The sequence below is a fragment of the Anser anser genome (genome assembly GCF_964211835.1).
Source record: "Anser anser genome assembly, chromosome: 11".
NCBI classification, from domain to species: Eukaryota; Metazoa; Chordata; class Aves; order Anseriformes; family Anatidae; genus Anser; species Anser anser.
The window spans coordinates 14,723,778-14,744,102 of NC_139732.1; the positions used below are offsets into that span (position 1 = coordinate 14,723,778).

Consider the following 20,325-nt stretch of genomic DNA (forward strand, 5'->3'; position numbering starts at 1 on the left):
AAAAAAGCTCTTTGCATATTAAGTGGTATTTACAAATTGGCTTACCTGGTTTGCACCAGAGATAATTTTTTTTCATTAAAGCTGCTAATAAGGTTGAGGGGGATGAGTTGCAAAAGGTTGAAGGTGGATGTAACTGAGGGGAGACCTAGGCAAAGCTGTAGTGCACTTCACTGAGCCAGTCTGAGGATGTCACGGGAAAAGATTACGCTCAGGAAAGACTTGGTTTCTTTCAGCTTTATTTATCTAGCATAAGATGGTTTCTCCCCGCCACTTTGTGTCTGGCAAATGTCAGGTAACAATTAACCGCATGCATTTCATGGTGTAGTTGTAATTTCCCAAATGCTGAGTATGGAAAGGGAGTCGCAGTGCAAACTCCTCTTCCCCTCTCCTTAGCCTAGAACCACGCTAAGGTTCGGGTGGTGCTCGGAGAGGGTTAAGAGGGGCTGTCCGGCTCGCGGCGGCTGTGAACGCCATCTGCCGGTGCTGCCCCGGGGCCTGTGGCGAGCTGCACGCGCCCTTGGGCGGGAAGGGCCCGCGCTGAGCCTGAGGGCGGCCGCTCCTCGCTCTCCTCAGGCCGCGGCGTGGCGGCCGGGCGGGGCGGCGGGGCCGCCTTCGTGGCTGACAGGGCTTGGTGCCGCCGGTCAGCAGGTAGCGAAAGAACCCCTGCCCTTCTTCCCCACCTCCTGACAGCCCTCCCGCCCTCCAGCCGGCAGAAGAATGCTTCTGCGGTTTAATCTCGTTTGTTTTAATCCCGTATCCTTTTTGTAGTCTCCACTTTTTATGTTCGGGATCATCTGGAGCACTTGTTATGACTGCTGCTTCAGAGTCGAACTCTGGTAATGAACCTAATGAATCATACATGACTTATTTGAGAGGGAAGAGGAATGGGGTGAATTCCCAAACAGCTCTGGAAGACATCAGAGGCCTGTTATGGCACGCTGGACAGCGTGTTTCTCAGAAGTTTGTGGGTGCGTCCTTTGCTGGCTTGAGTTCTGATTGTCACAGGACACCAATGACCCAGACAGGATTTGACCATGGGGTTTTTAAAAGGCAGAGCAGGCCTGAGGCTGGCTGGTGTCACCCCGGTGTGCCTGCAGGGCCCACATCCAGCAGCCAAGGCCCAGCACTCCGCTAAACTCCTATCATGGTCCTGCCATGCATCAGGTGCTCTGATGCTGCTGAGCAAGCAGATGAGTACATCAGGGCTTTTTTTAGATTTTTTTTTTTTTTTTTTAGGTTTGAAAGGATCGTTACTGGGTTATTCTGTTTTCCTTTATTTGCAATGTTTACCAAAAATCTGCTGCAGCAAACTGTTATTTATCTTTGCAGTTTTGCTCCATGATGCAACAGCAGAATCGAACTATTTGCATGTTAATGTAGGCTGGTTTATAAATGCTGTTTTCTCTACCTTCAGTATGTCTCAAAGATCCAATTAAGGTTAAAAATGCCTTTCTATAGGGTTTTAAAATCTATGCTACTTATGTGAAAGACTAATTGTATAAATGTGTATTTAATCCAACTTTACTGAAATGAAATTTGCTCCAAAGCAAGCTCATGTTTGTAGCTTTTCTTTTGTTAAAGAATTTGCAGGGAGTGCATATGGCTGCTCTGGGCTAGCAGGGTGGTGTCAGTAGGGGAAAAAAGAGGTGAGGAAGACTTGTGAACTTTCTGCTGTTGTGGCAAGACTAGATTTGCAAGACAGAGAAATGCATATGTATTATCATTTCTGAAAATGGTAAGGGAAACTGAAGCCTTTTTACCCTATCCCTCTCAAAACCCGCTACTGTAAGGATATATATGGAGCATTTTAAACTGATGGAAGTGGGGCAGGAGTGGGGACGGTTGGTAACTGTAATTGGAAAGCGGGGCTGGCTGTTTTCACTAAGATGACACTGATATTTCTTAGAGCCTTTGCTCTACTTTGGGAAGGATAACTAATCCATTATTAAGCTGATTTTATTACTGATTTAAAGTTTCTACCTGGAGCTAAGTCATTCTTGAGATATTTAAATAGGTTACTGTGACACTTGCATTGACCTTTCATCACATTTGGGACTTGGAGCATGGATAAGGGAAGTGAAATGGGATATGGTGTATTTGAGCACTTGGGCAGACAGTGGATTTGAGGGTAGATTTCAGTTCATCCTAATACACCATAGGGTTGTGGCCTGGCATAAACAGCCAAGGACTGCCAACACGCCTTAACCATCTTTTTGCTTCCAAGCCTGAATTTCACTCTGCTGTTCACATAAATTGGAAATGCTAGTATGCTAGGTTTATGTAGAATCAATGCTGTGGCTTTTTCTGATTTACATGTTCTATTTAAAATTTCTTTAGTTAATTAAAATAAAGTCTTGGTTTAATAAATAATCAGTGTCTTGGTTCCTGTGCATTCTTGTCTTTGGTTTTGATCATTACTGATAAAGCAATATAATTATGGCTTAGTGGTTGGCTCACAAAGCAGTGGTAGGAGGTGGATTGTTTTATACTGGATGTCAGAAACTTGCTTATTTATCATTATCTGGTTATTGTGCTGCCCCTTGTTGGCTGATGATGAAGTTGGTAGCCTCTTGTAAGTGAAATTTGAGGACATTTATTGTGATCCATGACAGAGCTAGATATATTTTAATGCCAGGTACTTTTTGTGGTGACCCACAATGGCAGCATGGAATCACTTTATTTTTGTAAAATGTTAACTTTCAAAGTTGCTGACATAACGTAACTATAAGTAGCATCACTATAAAACAGGGTACTTCCAAAGGAAACCTTCACCATGCAAGGCTATATTAAATTGTTTGTGTGTCAGGTAACAATGTAAAACTTGAAAGCTGTTAAAGGGTGTAATTTCAGAAAAAATATTTAACTTGTATTCCATATGTTATGGAAACTGCTGATCTAAACAAAAAGCAAATGCTTTTTCCTTGCCATTGTAGAACAAGAACAGGGGTACAACCTAAAATGGAAAATCAAAACTTGCAGAAAACACTGTGTGGTAAGATACCTGAAAATATTTGTCATTTATTTGAATCTATTTTACAAAGTTTTAGTAGATTGCGATAAGTCAGTTGTAGGAGGGTGAACTATTAGGGAAATGTTCTTTTTCCTTTTTGACAAATTTTTGGATTCTTGCCTTATTCAAACAGTAAACAATGCCACCACATATTCACCTTTTTCTGCTAATATTTACATTTTTTCTATTTAATTTCTTTAAGAAACACAAAACCTAAAGTATTTGAAAAATACGATATTTATTCTTGCCAAGTTAGGAAATAATTATCTAGTAAGTCTTTTTATTACATCAAAATACAAAAAACAGATTTCTATAGTCATTTATCTACTTAAGATTGTACGTAGGTGCACCCCCAAATGCTTTGTATTAACTTCCTGACATAATGACCTGGTTCAAGATGCTAACGGTTGAGGTAAGTGATTCAGTCTTGTTTAAATAAATGCCATATTGCAAGCTTTGGCATTTAGCCTAATCCTCCACTGGATTCTGTTCCTAATTCACTCAGACGTTCATAGTTCTATATTATTTGTTAAATAGATGTAATATAATTTGCAATTGGAGAACTTAGTAAGTGTGATATAAATTGCTAAATATTATTGACATTTATAACATATACTAACAATAATTAAAAGCCAGAAATAGTAACATGGGACTGTTACTTTAGTGAAGCAAATCATGCTCAAATAGTTAACTTTGGGTTAAGTACTTTTGTTATTTATAGATGGATGAAAGTGGTGTAGCTCTACTTGCTTTTTTTCTTTAAAATACATATCCATGGTACATTTTAGAGCTGATTTAATGTAATGCTAAATGAATTTATATAAAGAAAAGATAACACTTCATGTGAAGCTTTTTTTTGTTTACTCTTAGATATGAAAACAGATCTGAACTTACTGCTTGAATGCCTTAAATACCAGATGGACTGCCCTTTATCTCAGAAAGAGGCTTTGATCACTATTTATTCAATTTGTCAACAAAACAGTAAGAATCATTTTCCCTTCAAAAAAACATAACCATTTGTGTTCACAATGTGTGTTAAGAAGCTGTCAATGCGGGGAGAAAATGAGTTAGCTAAAAGACATAAGATTTGACAGGGTATAAAATCTTAAGATTTTCATTTTACACAGAAACAAGAGCAAAATTTTAATTTTTATTCTTTGCTTTCTGTTTGTTGTAGGTGAAGCAAGTGAATATTTTCGAGAAATTGGTGGTTTGAGGTTTATAAATGATCTTGCAAAGTCAAGTGTCCATTGCATAGTAAAGGAAGCAGCTTTATTTACGTTAGGAATTATAATAGAGAGTAATGGTAATAAATACTATTATGTATATTTCTGAGTTACTCATGGTCATATTATACCTTTGCTTTTCTTTTTCTCCATTTTTTTCTCCATTATTTTTCCCATCAAAAATCAGCCCTAAGTCCCTTTATAGGCCCTCACAATTTCTTAGATAAAACTAAGCCTTTGTTTACTATGTTATCAAACTAATTTAAGTTTTTTTTTTTTTTTTTAAAAGGCTTGCTTTAGGACTTAATGGTTTTTATTTTCTGGTTTCAGTTTACTGTCAACAATCTTTATGTACTTCTGCATTGTTTGAGGACCTCATTTTATTTTTAATTAATAAGGATTCTGGTGTGAACTTGAAAAGAATGTCTGTTTATGTCATCTTAGTCCTGGTTTCAAATAACAGTAAGTGCTTTCTTCTGTGTTATAACACCAATTTTTTACTTACGGTTTCCTTTTTTCTGTTTGCCAATCTACGTTACGGAAATTTGGAACACTCAATAAGTAATGCTTTTGTGAGGTTAACTTAAAAAGATGAATCATAGCATGTCAGTGAAACTGAAGTATAGAATCACTTAGGGTGGAAAAAGACCTCTAAGGTCTTCACTGCAAGTGAAGTAAATATGAGTAAGTAATTGCTTACTGGGATTTTCTTAAGTAGCAGAAAGTATTTTCATTCTAACAACATAATATGCAAACCAGAAGTTTCTGACAAGTCTTCTGAAAAAGTTAGACATAGAGAAAAATAAAACACTTTTGCCAATGTTTTTCTGTGATTTTCTGGGGGGGGGGGGGGAGGGGGGGGTGCATATCTGCTTAGGAAATGGAAATACAATGGAAATATATAAATTAAACTTGGCATCAGGATTTTGTTTCAAGTTGCATGTGTCTTCTGAGTCTGGTATGTCTTCTCTTTTAGAATATGGGCAAACTTACGTCAGAGAAACAGGCTGCATTGGTCTTCTGCTACAGTTATTCAGGTAACAAACAATTGCAGTTCAAACAGAAAAATGATAGTATTTAGGACCTGTTTCCTTTGTTTTTCCTGAACAGAACAACTCTTTCCACATCTGAGATGAATCTGTCAGATGAAAATACTTATCAGTGCTATCAACTATGGTCTTCAGTCTGCAGTACTCTCTGTGCCTGTGTTAACAATCCTCAGAACGGTAAGTGTTGCTGTGAAAAATGTTTAAAGTGTTTCTCCAAAGTGATAAGTTCTGTTCATGTTTATTGTTCAACTGAAATTTCAGTGTGATGCTTTGCCAAATTATGTTTGGACTTGGGGTTATTTGTTTTTATGTTCCCAGAAGATAATCAAAGCATCTGCTGTGCAGTTTTTCCATATGCAAAAGAATGGCTAGAAAGTTGCACAGAGCCTGAGATAGTTCGTCCTATTTGTTCATTTGTTGGCCTCACAGTTGCAAATAACTGTAAGTACAGCTGAAGCTTTAAACAGTTTTCTTTTGTAAGTTTCATTTTATACTTAAATGTTTGATTTCTTCTTTTTGTCAATCACTACATTTACTGTTTTTGCAACTTTTACACTGAAAATTAGATTTGACTATCTCCATTCCCCTGGTTTGTGCTTATGAACACAAACAGCCTCATTGGCTGTAATTACTGAGGTTGGTAAAAACTGTTTGGGAGCTTTTTTGATTAGAAATAGTTTGAAAATATTTCATTACTACATTTCTGAAAACATTTATATGCATGTGTTAGATCCATATTTTTCCTGTAACTATCTTAAAAAAACAATTACAACAATTTCTCAAGATTGGTATATATCCAAATTCAGTTTCTTTGTATGGATGGAAGTGAAGTGATTAATATGTGCATAGATAAATTGTGGTGAGTGTAAAAAATGCTAAAACAATTTTAAAACTTTTTTTTTCTCTTACTAAGCCACTGTGCAGAAATACTTTGTTTCTGTTGGAGGACTGGATACCTTAGCTAAAGTTCTCATCAAGTTGATGCATGATTCCTGTATGAGTCACTCCAGCACAAAACTTGCAGTAGTAGTAACAAAGACTCTGGATGCCTGCATTGCTAATGACTGTGAGTGAAAAGACCACTGCCACTTATTTCTGATAATTCTAAAATGCATTTTTTTAAAGTCTGGTTTTGGTGGAAAAGTGTTAGGAATGGATGCTAAAAGGCCATTAGTTTACATATGTGTATATATATATATATATATATGTATGTATGTACGTATACATATATATACACACACAGATCCAGTTTGTATTGCAAAATCTTTAAGATTCAAACTTGTATTTTGAATGATTCAGTTAATCTGAGGTGGATTACTTTGCTATTGTTACTAAAATAAACTTAGTGAAATTTAAACCATACTAAAATTTAAAAGTAAGTTACCGGTGCTATTTTTCTGTAAGTAAAGCTGAGAACTAGGCATGGCAGTAAGTCTGGATTCTGGAGTTGGAGTTGTGCTTCTGTAGGCTTGTCCTGCAGGCTAATAAGCTTTGTAAGCTTTAGGAGTATGCGTGCACTAGCAGTGCTGTTCCCAGTTTCAGGAAGAGTTTGCCCTCTTTACCAGGAACATTCCTAGCTCTTGTTATGGCAGATACCCTGATTCAAAGCTTACTCTACTCTTTTAATCTGTTCTGGAACTGATGAAAGATGTGAGAAAACTCAGCAGAGGTCTGCACAACTTGCACATTGCAAAGTCCTTTTTTGTCAGGTCTACCACAACTCTAGAGTACAATTTGGGGGAAAAGGCCATGTTGGATATGGGGAATGGCATGGGTAGAATTACTACACCAGTAGAGGTGTGGCCATTTGAAGTGTTGAAATGAAAAATGAGAAACGAGAGTTTGCGCAGTCCCAAGGCTTTTTTTAGAGTCCCCAGTTTCTATAGAGAGTTCTCTTAAAAAATAAATAAATAATAATTTCAGACTTGAATGGTGTCTGTATACTTATTGTCTAGTTCATTTTTCTTCAACTTGTTTTTAACATAATAGCTGCCATGGGTGGTGCTTTGGCGAAGTATCACACTGTGTCAGAGCTACTGAACCTGCTGTCTAATGACACTTTGGATACAGGAGAAAAAATTAGTATTATTCTAACAATTGGACATTGTACTGAGGTTTGTGGTAAGAATTTTTTTTTCTTTCTACCTTGTTTTTTTAGCTAAATTCTCATACATTACTTCAATATTGACATTTGATCAAGATTTTGAAACGCGAGGGAATGTTCTTTTAAGTAGTGTAACTTAATATGCAGGAAAAAGAAGTTTGCTATATACTCGATCTCTAAACTGTAAGACCTGTTAACACGTAGTATCTTTCAGATCTTTAGAAAAGTAGACCATTAGGCAAGAATTCAGAGCTTATTTTTAGGTATCACAGGGTAAAATTCATCCAGTCCTGAAAACTACTAAAATACATACATACCAAATAAATTTTTTTGAGCTCTGTTTTAATGGCCCTTGAATAGATACAGCTGCTGTACACTGTTTACATATCTATTAGTATTTTAAAAAGCTGTACAATGGTAATGTTTTTAGAGTAACTTAAGAGGTAAGTAACCCTGAAATGTTTTTGCCAGGCTCCTCAGGGCGTGCACAAGAGTATCTGTTGAAAGTATAGTACTTACTATGGTATTTTATGGTAGCACAGGAAAACAAAAGAAAGGCATACCTTTTAGTAGACACTTTATGGTAGACGGGCACGCTTTTCATGTGTTCAGCAACAAGTGAAAAAGGGATTATGTTCAAAAATTATGATGGGTTATCCATCAATATAAAGTTCAGTAGTTAGCTCAGCAGGTCATAAATTTGATGTTTGAAAAGCCTCTTTTTCATAAATAATTGAAACAAACATAATGGAAAATATCTTTTGAAAAGAAACATGATTAAACCTACAGAAAAAAAAAGTTTATCTTAAAACATCAACACTGACAGAATAATTTCTTTTTTTGTGGGTTCCTTTGCTTTTGTTAAATTTAGATGACAAAACTATTTTTATCAAGTTGTCAATTTTATGAATATAGACTGCAAATGAGATCACAATAAAATTTTAGGCTGCTGTTTTAGTTGATGCTGAGCAGTGCTTACATTTTTGACTCGTGTAGTTTGGCTTGGTCCTTCCTCAGGTTTCTTGCAATAGATTTGAACTATGGTCAAATCATCCTGTGTGATCTAGAGCACTTCTGCTGCAGCCTGGTTAGTAGGGTCATTACAGCATACTTGAATCCATAATAATGGTGTTTTTTTGTGTTTTTTTTTTTTTCCAGAATTTCCCTAGAAGTTACTGGTATTAAAGCTTCTAAAATTACTTCAGATTAAGTGTGTATGAGGTTACAAATAACTTATTTTCTTTTACAACTTTCTATTTTAGAAGAAAATCAATATGAACTGCTTAAGAACAATGGTCTTCCACTTATGATTCAGGTACTAACTGAGTCTCAAGATGAGGAACTAAACAAAGCTGCTACTTTTGTGCTGCAAAACTGCAAACAAATGAGTAAGCTTACTGTTCCTGCTTTTAAAATGAGAGATGAGTTCCATATTTAAGTTTTCTTGACTTTCTAACTGATTTTTAACTGTAGCAGCTTTGTAATTCTGTGTACTCAAAGATGATTATTTTCTGCAGTGAAGGCAGAAAAAAAGTAAAAACTTCAATGGTGTTGCAATAAAGCATTTGTGTAACCTATATATCTAGGTCCAGTTCATAAAACCCTTTCAGTCTATAAACAATATACAAAATATTATAATCCCATACCCTGTTAGTACTCTGTTCATGGGTATGTACCACTGTACATTTAGAGACTAAACCAATGGATAATCAGGCCTGTAATCACCATGGCTACTATTTTACCATATTAAAAATTGTGAACTTTAATTTTAAAGTAGGGTATATTTTGAAGCATCCTGTTTAATGTTTTTTAATTGCGTAGTACTACCCATGAAGCAGAAAGACACCTTGTCCTTCAGGTCCTATAGCACTGAAGGTATTATGCAATGCTTATCAGTAAAAAGCATGTATCTAGATTTTTGCACTAAAAGTGTATCTGAGAGTTTTGTTTAAGTGTACAACTGAGGGAATATGGTACTTTTCAGCCTCCACTGATACAGAGGTGTTTTATTTTTAAAAGCCATACTGGTGAAGGAGCTGTCCTGAATAAAGTGATTTCTTAGAACAAAACATAATTTTATAAACAGGTTGTAACAGCTGTAGTTGTAAGCTCAGTGATTACTTAATGGAAATGCTGAACTTGCTTCTTGTAATTGCAGTTTATCTTTGAAGTGTATGAACGTGTATGTATAAATTTAGATTAGCAGGATGTTATATTTTGCATTATTAATTACGGGGGGTCACTCCCTCAGAATACTAAAATATAATAAATATTAAAGTATTCAGTGATTAAAATTTGGAATATTAACTTTATGTTTTATAAAGCTGAACAATTGTCCCTGAAAATCAATGAGAGTTCATTAAATGAGAAGAATGCAGATGAGTTGGAAGCAGACATGCAAATCAGAGAAAGAAGTCTACAAGACTACTGGAAGAAAGCAAAAGAAATTTTACACAGAATAAAATTGATTGAAAAAGAACATGATGAGGTTGGCATGTTTACCAAAGTAGGGTAAAACTAAGCATATCTTCTCAGAGTCTAGGGAGCAATAGGGTGTAAACCCTTAAGATAATTTCAGTGTGAGCTAGAAAAGTAGGGAGGATATGGGATGTATGAGAAACTACAACCTGCATTTTTTGCCATTATTATATATCAAACAAAGTTAGAAGTATTGAGTGCAGTCAGAAAAAGAGGGCATCTGAACTTAATGAAGCGTTTTAGTTTATTAGAAGAATAGATTTTCTACAAAGTTGAGATCATTTAGGTTGGAAAAACAAGAGTTGGATTTTATTTTAATTGCCAATTGCTTAAATTTATAGTTTAATGTTCACAAGCACAGAATATCCATGACTGTACAGCTATGACAGGATAGCTAATGCACACATGTGAACGTAAACTGAAATACAGTTTTGTTATTACATTATTTTGCTTGTGCTATATAACTGGAGGGTATCTCTGGATGTGGAATAGCAAATGTTGTGTTATTTGTCTGGATCTTCAGTTAATTAAAATTTACCAAGTGTTCTGTATTAGTAGCACAGCCATTGCTTCAGTCTGAACTATCACTTAATAACTACCCCTTTGACACCTTTGATAGCCTTGCTGTTTTGTCAGTTTTCAATTCGTTCAGGGATTAGATTGATCTATCCTAGTTCATCTTCTTATTAGATTTACTTAGTTGTTTTTGTGTTTTTTAAGAGCTCATATAGTTAATAACTAATATTTTTCAATACAGGAAAGAATGCAAGGAGGAGTATTTGTTGACAGACTTTCAGAAAACAGTGTTGAAGCATCAAAATACCCCAAAGTGAATTCTAGTGATCCAGAAACATATGTAGAAAGAACACATAAAGAAATACGTTATCCACGATTAACGTCTAATTTGGATGGTCCGGTTCTTGCTCTAGCTGTGAATTCTCCCCTGAAAAATGAAACAGTGAATGCTATGATTCCAGTAAACACTTCTACTAGAAAAAGTGAACAGAATGATATTCCACGGCCAGTTTATGAAGTGCAGACAGACAGTGTACTTCAAAGTCATCGTAAGTCAAGTGAAAAGAAAGGTTGTGAAAAAAGGCAGTCTGTTCTTCAAGTACAGTAAGTATCTTGCATCTAAGCAGAGATAGTAAGTTGTTTTTCATTAGTAACTTCTGAATTGAATGTCAGCCTTTTCAGTTATTGGTTACTAGCTATGTATTTGTACCAAATGTTATAGACACTACAGTGTCACTGTTTATATATTTTTCTCTCTTAATGGTAGGCTTCTGGTGATTCGTACAGAGAGCCTGTGACAAGCCATGTTCTCGGTCTTGAACATAGTGATGAGAAAGCATTCATAGTCTTCTGCCTTCAAATTCACACTGATTTAGAAGATTAGGATTTGACCCATTGGCTTGGATGAAACTGAACCCTAAATATTTATGTAATGTGCACTTAAAAGAAAAACAGCAGTTATAGAACTGCTCTGCAAGAATTCAAATTGTAGTTCCTATGAAGAAGGAAAGAAAAAAGCTTTTGGCCGTGTTTCTCTTCTCTTATATTCAGTTCCTTCACTACATGGGAAGAAAAATACAGTCATTTACTCTTCTCTTGCTTTATGCACCTGTCTCACACAAATGCTTATTTTCCTCTTTTGCTTCCTATGGTTATCTTTCTTACTGATAAACAAAAAGTGAATTATAGGCAACCTGCAAGAATAAGTGTAGATTCCATTGTCTTGCATTTACATAGAAATATCCTCTGAGGCAGGCAGTGGGAATATGAACAAAACTATGATTTTTTTTTTTGTTCCACATTTTTGTTGTGCTTCCTTTATGTGGCTGGCTGGACCGTGGTCCTATACAGCTTGCTAGTATGTATTATATTGTGACTTTGCAGCTAGCACAGAAATTATCAAGGGCCTAGCATATTTTCCATGGTATTTTCAGTTAAATTCTACTTCTAAATTCTAGCTTTTTTTTGTTTGTTGTTCTGACATTTGAAGCACAAAATTATCGATAAATACATTTTGTGAAAAAAGCACTCTCCTTGCATGTGTGTATGTGTAAAAACAGGAGTTACCTGAGCACGACCATGGATTAGGCTCCTTGCTTCTGCAGCACTCAAAGGTAGTTAATGATGCTGAAAAATGCACGATCATGGTATCATAGGAATGTGTTGGTTGCATAAAAGATACTCAGTGTAAGAAGAGAAGATGACAAATTACCTTTTAGAGCAATTGCCACACCTGGTAAAAGTTACAGTATTCTGAACACTTCTTTGGAAGTTTAATGTGTACTGAGTAGCTGTGATATAAACTGGAATTGGAAATGATTCTGGAAAGCAGCGAATGCCAGGAAAGTACTGTGTTCCAAATGCTGGAACAAACATGCTGCATAGCACTGCAAGGAATGCTAATCACACATATTTGGTAAACAAATTTCTAAGATGATAGTGTCATGCTGGATACTACTAGCTCAGGAACTTGGGATAAATACCATATTTTTTTTTAGAATTTTATCTTTTATATATTTAATGTGTTTTTTGTTCTGTATTTTGGAATGTGTGTATTAATTTACAGTTAAATGTATGTTTTGAAACTTGATATAAAATTTGTTCACATTGTTAATCTTTCCAGGAAAGGCTTATTTAAACAACCAGCAAAGACTGTTAGAAATATGAAACAGGCGTGCACATCAGGTACAAATAGCTAATCATATTCCTGTTTTAGATAATTTTGTTCTTAATTATTTTAATTAGTTTTATTCACTTTTATCACTACTTTTTTATCATGTTTAAGTTAGATGACAAAATACATTATTTGTAATATTCTTTAACTGAATAATTCTGGAATTTTATATTATATACAACCTTATCTAGAATGTTCTTTTTTAAGATTTTTTTTAGCTTTTTTTAAACTATTCAACTGAATGTCTTACAGATAAATGTTTTAAATTAAGTCTGAATGCAATCCATATTGAACAATTGAAGCCCTTAAATAGAACATGTGCAAGGCTGCTGGTTTTGTACTGTACTTTTAAGTGTGGGGATAGAACCTACCTGTGAGACTGACTTTTGCCTGAAGATGTTCCTACATTTTGAGTGTGTGTGGCTGGTGGTAGAATAAGAGTTCTTCAGGTTTGCCTTGATTTTCTTTATATGTGTATTTATTTCAGAATTGGAATATGGTCAATCAAATTTTTGCTCATAATTTAGTCTCCAATTAATTTACAAAATCACTCATTAGTTTAGTGTTTGCCAGTATGGTAGCTTTACAAGGGACAAAGCTGTTTTTCACAAATAATTATTTAAATGTAAAACAAGTAGTATTCCAGTACATCGCACTTTGAGTATCTGATTCTAAATAAAGATCATGTTCACAGAACTTATTTAAGCCATGTAAGTTTAAAGGGTTATTTTGCTGTGTTCAAGTTGAAGTGATACGCTTCATTAGGAAAGTAAATAAAAACTAAGCATTGAATTATACATAATTCTGGATTTACATAAACAAATACTCTCCGTTTAACTTCAGGAAATTTCATTTGGATTTTCTGCTGTTACGTGAATTCAACTTTCCTAATCTATAAATTGAAAATAGAATTGAATATAGGTATGCTGATGCACGATTCCCCTAGCAAATGATAGCTTGCGTTTTCTTCCTAGCATTTTTTTTCTTCCTTATTTAGACCACCATTCATTCTCCTCAGAGATAACCAAGGAAGAAAAAAGTACCTTGACTACAACTGCATCCCTTAAAATGACAGATTTAAGGTGTTTAGGTAAATATCTTAGGTCTTTTTTTCCTAAATTCATAAAAGAAGCATTGAAGAGCCACCAAATCAGTAAGTGAATCTGACATTACAGAAATCTTAACACTTATGTTGGATTACCTGTTCTCTAATCCTTAACTGCTTCCCTTCCTTTCTCTGCTCCTAAAATAAAAGAAATTTTGACATAAACCTTACATATTCTGATCTTGATCTGTGGATCTTTACTAAAGGTGGTTTTACTAAGAAACAATGTACAACAGCTTAAAAGAATGCTCAGTAGTTACAGAAATACTTAAGAGCTGGTCTTTGCCTACTCAGAGGGAAAAAAAATGAAGCCCTGCTCAAATCCCTTATGTATTCACCTTGTTAAGCTTCCTAACTCTTATGAAGCCCTTCTGTTTTCTCTGCCTTACTGCTCTTAAATACAGAGAGGCTTTCACAGCAATCCATGACTGCATCCCACAGTTCCTCCATATTTTCCTTCCTGAACACAGTCCATCAGTAGGTTATGAAAATGCCTCTGCTACTCAGCATTTATAAGTGGAATCTGTATGCTCTTTTTAAAATGGATCCATAGTCCACCATCAAATATCATGTGGGCATATGAAATCAAGTTGTTCAAGTAGTTTCAACCTGAGTTTCAGCAGTGCTTTATCTTAGGCTAGAATATTGCAGAGATGTACCTGTGCCCTTCAAATTTTTCACAGAAGTTCAGTTTCAGCTGCCGTAACTAACAGTGAGAACACTTAAGAGTTACTAAACCATATATTAGCATAGGTTATGACCTCAGAAACAAATCAGAAGGCTTCCTGTGAGTGAATTCATACATAAGTTAGGCTTATCAGTTATTCAGGTTAATGCAGATAGCTGTCACAACACAAAGTTTCAAAGTAAAGCAAAGACATGTTTTATGTTTTAGCTCCTGCAGAAATCGTTCTTTCAGTGCAAAGGGAACAGGGGCCCTTTCTTCCCATCCCAGCAATATTTTTACTTCTGTAGAGGATCTGCGCCTAATTTAGTAATTCTAGAGTTGAAGTGCATTATAATTTGGTTCCATAGGTCACATTGAAAACAAATTTAGAGAGCAAGCACAAAACAAGAAATAAGTATTTTCATGAAGATACAGAAATAAATAACCTCTTTTAACATATGTATATGAAAAATGGAGGTTAAATTGTAGATCACAGCAACATGATGGGTTTTATGATGGTTGCTATAGCAGTTATGCTTACTGTTTCTATAATGCCCTGTTTTTTTTCCAGGTTGTACAACAGCAGGTCTGTCATTCAATAGTAAAACTTTTAGCAAGATGCTGCGAAGTTGTCCATACCTATGCTATCATCACAAAGTCATTCTGGAAGCTGAAGAAAGATATAAAAAGGAACTTAAGAAGTTGCCTGTTTCTAATAACAGTAGATATGCAGCTTACGAGAGTAATTTATTTTATTTTTATTTTTTTAGTAACTGTTTAGTAACTTGTTTTAACAAATTTTTATTCTGATATCCTACTCACTTTATATGATTTATCAATGATTTGTACTAAGTGAGATTGAAACCAGCCACTTTTTTGGAGGATCTGGTGTGCTTCTTGTCAGTGGTGTTGAATCTTTGACAAAAACTCTCCTGTTTGCCACAGTTAGTCAAATATTAATAGAAGGGAATATATAAAGTTGCAATAAGTGTGAATGGATGAACTTTACAACAAGCTTGTTTCATTCCTATATTACATGCTCATGGATGAAAAGAGGCTTACAATTATTGATCAATAAGAAGAGCATTCATCTTATTTAAAAGCATCTTTTATATTTCTGGTTTAACAGAGGCAATTTTTAAAAGTAATTAAACAGTTATTGTCTGCTGGCACTTTTAATGGTCTCTATCTTATACTTTTTAGAAATACTGCTGACCCCGATAAAGAAAGGAAAATCGCATACAGAAACATCAACTTTTAAGAGCACAATGGATAATTTCCAAAGTAAGGCCTTAGTTTGGAAATTAATGCAAAAAGCGCTTATTGTCTGAGTAATCTTATTGTAGGGTTTCACCATGAGAGCCTGTGGATAAAGAATTATGAAATTGTATGTGGATTCTGTCAACAATCTGTCAGAGAACGCATAATTTATAGTCATAAAATTGTTACACATACTACTTTACAATTAAGTTATCCGGCACTTGCATTGAGGCCTGCTAGGGTTACTTCCATGCCATCTGCTATTTTTCAGTTTTGTGGCCTTAATTTTAAAAATGTAGAGGCGTAGTCAGGATCAGATCACAGTGCAGCTGCTTGTCCCTAGATTCAGCATCATTCAGCTGCACCTAGATTCAGCACTATAGCTGTGTTATCCTATTTCTGTTTCTGTTCATTCTTGGAGTTCTGCTAAGGACTTTTGGGTTTCTGAGCGCTAAATAGCTAAAAGTAAACTTGAAATACACAACGATACTAGAGCAAGTGTCTGGAAGTAACCTATCAGAAAATTAAATTACAGGTTTACCTGCCCTGTATACTGAGTTGTTGAGTAAGACATTACTGACAAATTGAGATGGGAAAGTGAATATTAGCTCTATCAGCCTCCGCAGTACAATTTCAGAACCCTGTGCTTACAAAAGCATCAGTTGCCCCTAAAAAAAATGGTAATGTCTATAATGCACAACTGTCCATTTGTAAATAGTGGAATATGCATCTTTTAAAATATTTTATTCTATGGTATATTGAAAAAGTTGGTTATAATTTGAACTCTTTTCTTCACTCCGCAAATATATCTATTTTTTGCATAATTCACAAGGAATTTTCTTCACAATGTGGTGATTTTGGGTACATCCTGCAGAGCTCCGACTGCAGTCAAAATAATACATTCATCAACTAGTGACCCATACCGTTACTTAGGACTGACAAAGAATTTTAAAGCAGGCTGAAGAAGCTCTCAAAATCAGTACTTAAATTCTTGAACATTAATACTACTTTAAAAAAAAAAATTCTATTCTGAAAAATCAGCCCACCAGTCAGGAATTTATTTTTAGTGTGCTATTTCCAAAAACCTTGTTTACATCATTATATAATTAATTTCTGGTAACGGCTAGTAGATGCGTGTGTGTATGTGTGTGTATATATATATATATATAAAAATCATATTCAGAAACTAATTTGGCTATGATAGCCATGGAAGTTTAAAAACTTTTATTAAAAAGAAAAGCTGATTATTTCATCTCAATAACTCATTACACTAATATATTACCTTTAGCAAGTAAATATTTTCTGAACTTAACTGGATTTTTCAGTCTTTCAGATGGTAGTATGGCTCAAAAGATGGTCTTGTCACAAATTTTAGTTCCTAAAATGTTACCTGTGTTTTGTGTGTTTTTTTTTTCTTTCAAGAAAAAGACAAAATCTTTTATTTTTTTATTTTTTATTTTTTTTTAGGTATTCTTTTGACTCCGATTAGAAAAAACAAATCTGATACTTCCCATAGAGATGAACATGATAAAAATACTCAGTTACCTGAAGAATATAACTTGCTACCAACATATGAAAAGTGTGAGTGTTACCAGAAAATTAATACTGTAACAAGAGTAACTTAAAGATCAATTTTTACCCTTAGCTCAGGGCATTGAAAAAGGCATCCATGCTTGCTACTAGAGACAAATAGCTGAGAATTTAAATAGTCATTCTTGTACCTTCAGTCATAGTATTATTGAGGTTTATTTTGGGTTAAATCCTATTATTTGCGAGTTGCTTCCAGTACCTAAATAATCCTGACACGTTAATGACAACGACTGGAAAAAGATCTAATGAAAATTAGATATTACTAATACAGCAACATTTATGTATTCATGTTCATTACAATAAATGTTCTTTTACAACACTACATTCAGTTTTACAGTAGAGCTCAGTTAGTTCAGAGTAACTAAGAGGTGGCCTTGTTCACAATTTTATAGCTTTCCAAAAAAAACAGGATGCTAACTTGAAGAGACAATATGTGAAAGAAAAGCACAGCCAGGAATGTCAACAGTTAAAAGAAAATTGTATATATTCACTTGACAAAGATGAGGTTAGTTATGCGAAGCCTACTCATACGCTCACATATTTATAAATGTGACATTAGTGTGAATTGCATATTTTCTTTTGAACCAGTAACAAAGTGAACCATAATAAAAACATATCCTCCTCTGCTGATTCTACTTCATAGTGATTTGTCCCTGAAAGAAGTTAAGCATTTTTCTACTGTTAGCCCTTTCAAGTTAGTGGATATGGAGGTATACTTTTTTCTTGTACTTATGAAAATTTCTACAGTATAGAAATAGTAGAAAACTAAAGGCATAGCTGTTTCGACTAGAAAACAGATACCGAGGGTGGAAGTTAGGTAGACACAACAGAAATAAATGTGTCAATGTCATAGAAAAATACTGTATTTCATTAAGTGGGTGACTGAAGAAATGGCTGAACATAATATATTGAAGAACCATCATTATCATGACAAAGTGATTGTTTCTTCAGAACTAGTTAAGGTTGCATCACTAGTAATAATGCATTGCTTCTGAATGTGAAATACTGTGTAAATTTACATATTTTTTAATTACATCAAAATAAATACTTGCAGAACAATGAGAGAGGCTCCCTGGATATAAACATGAGAACTTTAAACAAGAAAAGAAGAATCCGAAAAGATTTCACAGATGAAGAAATTAGTTATCTTTTAACTGGAGTAAAAGAAATGGGTCATCACTGGAATTTGATTTTGTGGTCCTATCCATTTCAGAAAGGACGGACAAATGTTGATCTTTCCAGCAAATACTACAAGTTGCAGGTGCAAGTAACTAAAGTTTAGTTTTCTACTAATCATATATACTACCAGGTCATTTTTAATCTTTTCACCCTGATTTGACTCTCAAAAAAACCCAAACATATAGGATGTTAGAATTTGCAACCTGTGGGGTTGGTCTTTGCATCATTTCAATGTTTTGCCTGCTAAGGATTCTAATGGTCTGCAATGTAATTTAGAGATGCTGTTAATGGATGGATCAGATAGCATTTTTTGCTGTATTCTGGGTAAATGTGGGACTGTTTAGTGGCAACCATTTTTCTACTGAAATTTTTTCTAAAATTGTGTAGTGTTCTGTGTCAACATCAGTCATGACGTTTTTTGTATATACTATCTTATAGAGGCAGGAAAAAAGCAAAAGTCATCAATAACATCTTTCAAGAATATTTTCGATTTTGATGCGGAAAGTTGAAGAACAGCTTTATTAACAGGGAGGTATTACCACAATGATACAAGCCTTTTGAGAATTTAGATTGGTTTGAACTCATGTTTTTCACTGCTAACATTCATTTACAGAAATTGTTATGCTTTGCAAATTGCACTTAAATGTAATTATTAAAAAAAATATATGCTAAAACAGCTACTAAAATAGTCTTTACCAATAAGTTACTTTTTTTAAAAAGAACTTAACATTCTTAAACTTTTGATTTTGTAACAATTAATTTGCTTTGAATCTTTTTACGATGTATTTTATCCCATTTGCAAGAAAAGGTTTATTGAATATTTTGAATTGATTTATTGAATATTTTCATGAATATTTTATGCCAGAAATTGCTAAGTGTTAATGTTCTGACTATTTTTTCCCTTTTTAATCGGTGAAATCAGCAACTAAGATACTTTGTTATGCACTTGGTGTGCAGTATGTGTAGAAAAATAGAATAGATTGTCAGACATCTAGAAGAGGTGTTTATTATTCTAAGTTATGCAGTCAGGTCAACAATTAGGAGAATCTTATAGTTAGCAGAAATGTTTAAGTGATTGCAAAGATCATAAAGATCTTTCTAATGATATCAAAACATTCACAATATAAATGCTAATAACTATTAATTTTGAACATACAAGTCATAGGAAACGTTCAAGAAAATCAACATACTAGAGGTATTTCTGAACAGAAGGTTGTATGCTTTCAGAGAGAGAGGACTGGTAGAACAAGCTTTATAATTTTGTTAAATTCTTACTTGCAAATAATTTTGAGTAAAGCAGGATATGTCTATGAGAGAAAGCACCAAATATATGTTTGAGCACTGCTGAATACGCTAGGCAAATCTTACATAGGTTCACATAAATTGAAATGTAGAGCTTGTCAGAACTTCTAGACAGAAGATAGTGTGTGGTTCAACTGCAGTATTTCTTGGATGACATTCATGGACCTATGTAAAATACTTAAGTGGTGAACTAAATAGAGTGTAGCTACTGATTAATTTGATTTCTATTCACGGTGGAACATTTTTTTGTATATTATATAAGTGCATGAGCAGAACCAACGGCATCCTGGCCTGTATAAGAAGCAGTGTGGCCAGCAGGTCGAGGGAAGTGATTGTGCCCCTGTACTCGGCTCTGGTGAGGCCGCACCTCGAGTACTGTGTTCAGTTTTGGGCCCCTCGCTACAGGAAGGACATGGACGTGCTCGAGCGAGTCCAGAGAAGGGCGACCAAGCTGGTGAGGGGTCTGGAGAACAAGTCTTACGAGGAGCGGCTGAGGGAGCTGGGCTTGTTCAGCCTGGAGAAGAGGAGGCTCAGGGGCGACCTCATCGCTCTCTACAGTTACCTGAAAGGAGGCTGTAGAGAGGTGGGGGTTGGTCTATTCTCCCACATGCCTGGTGACAGGACGAGGGGGAATGGGCTAAAGTTGCGACAGGGGAGTTTTAGGTT

General features: G+C 34.9%; 1 protein-coding gene across 9 annotated transcripts; it reads left to right on the forward strand.

The window, feature by feature from the left end:
* Nucleotides 1-34: 34 nt before the first annotated feature.
* On the forward strand, nt 35-19,931 carry TERB1 (telomere repeat binding bouquet formation protein 1). 9 transcript variants are annotated; one of them, XM_083794711.1, is made up of 21 exons: nt 35-836; nt 2,934-2,992; nt 3,881-3,991; nt 4,188-4,316; nt 4,567-4,698; nt 5,213-5,273; nt 5,347-5,462; nt 5,604-5,726; nt 6,199-6,351; nt 7,275-7,406; nt 8,652-8,777; nt 9,714-9,877; nt 10,625-10,986; nt 12,506-12,567; nt 13,554-13,646; nt 14,900-15,070; nt 15,532-15,612; nt 17,056-17,169; nt 17,571-17,683; nt 18,233-18,439; nt 18,796-19,931. In XM_083794711.1, the coding sequence occupies exons 2-21, from the start codon at nt 2,959-2,961 to the stop codon at nt 18,823-18,825; spliced, it is 2,514 nt and encodes an 837-aa protein (XP_083650837.1). In that variant the 5' UTR covers nt 35-836; nt 2,934-2,958; the 3' UTR covers nt 18,826-19,931. The 9 variants fall into 9 exon arrangements, with proteins under 9 accessions (XP_083650837.1, XP_083650832.1, XP_083650830.1 ...); XM_083794706.1 differs by lacking the exons at nt 17,571-17,683; nt 18,796-19,931 and having other exon boundaries at nt 18,233-18,370; XM_083794704.1 differs by lacking the exons at nt 18,233-18,439; nt 18,796-19,931 and having other exon boundaries at nt 5,607-5,726; nt 17,056-17,741.
* Nucleotides 19,932-20,325: the final 394 nt, after the last annotated feature.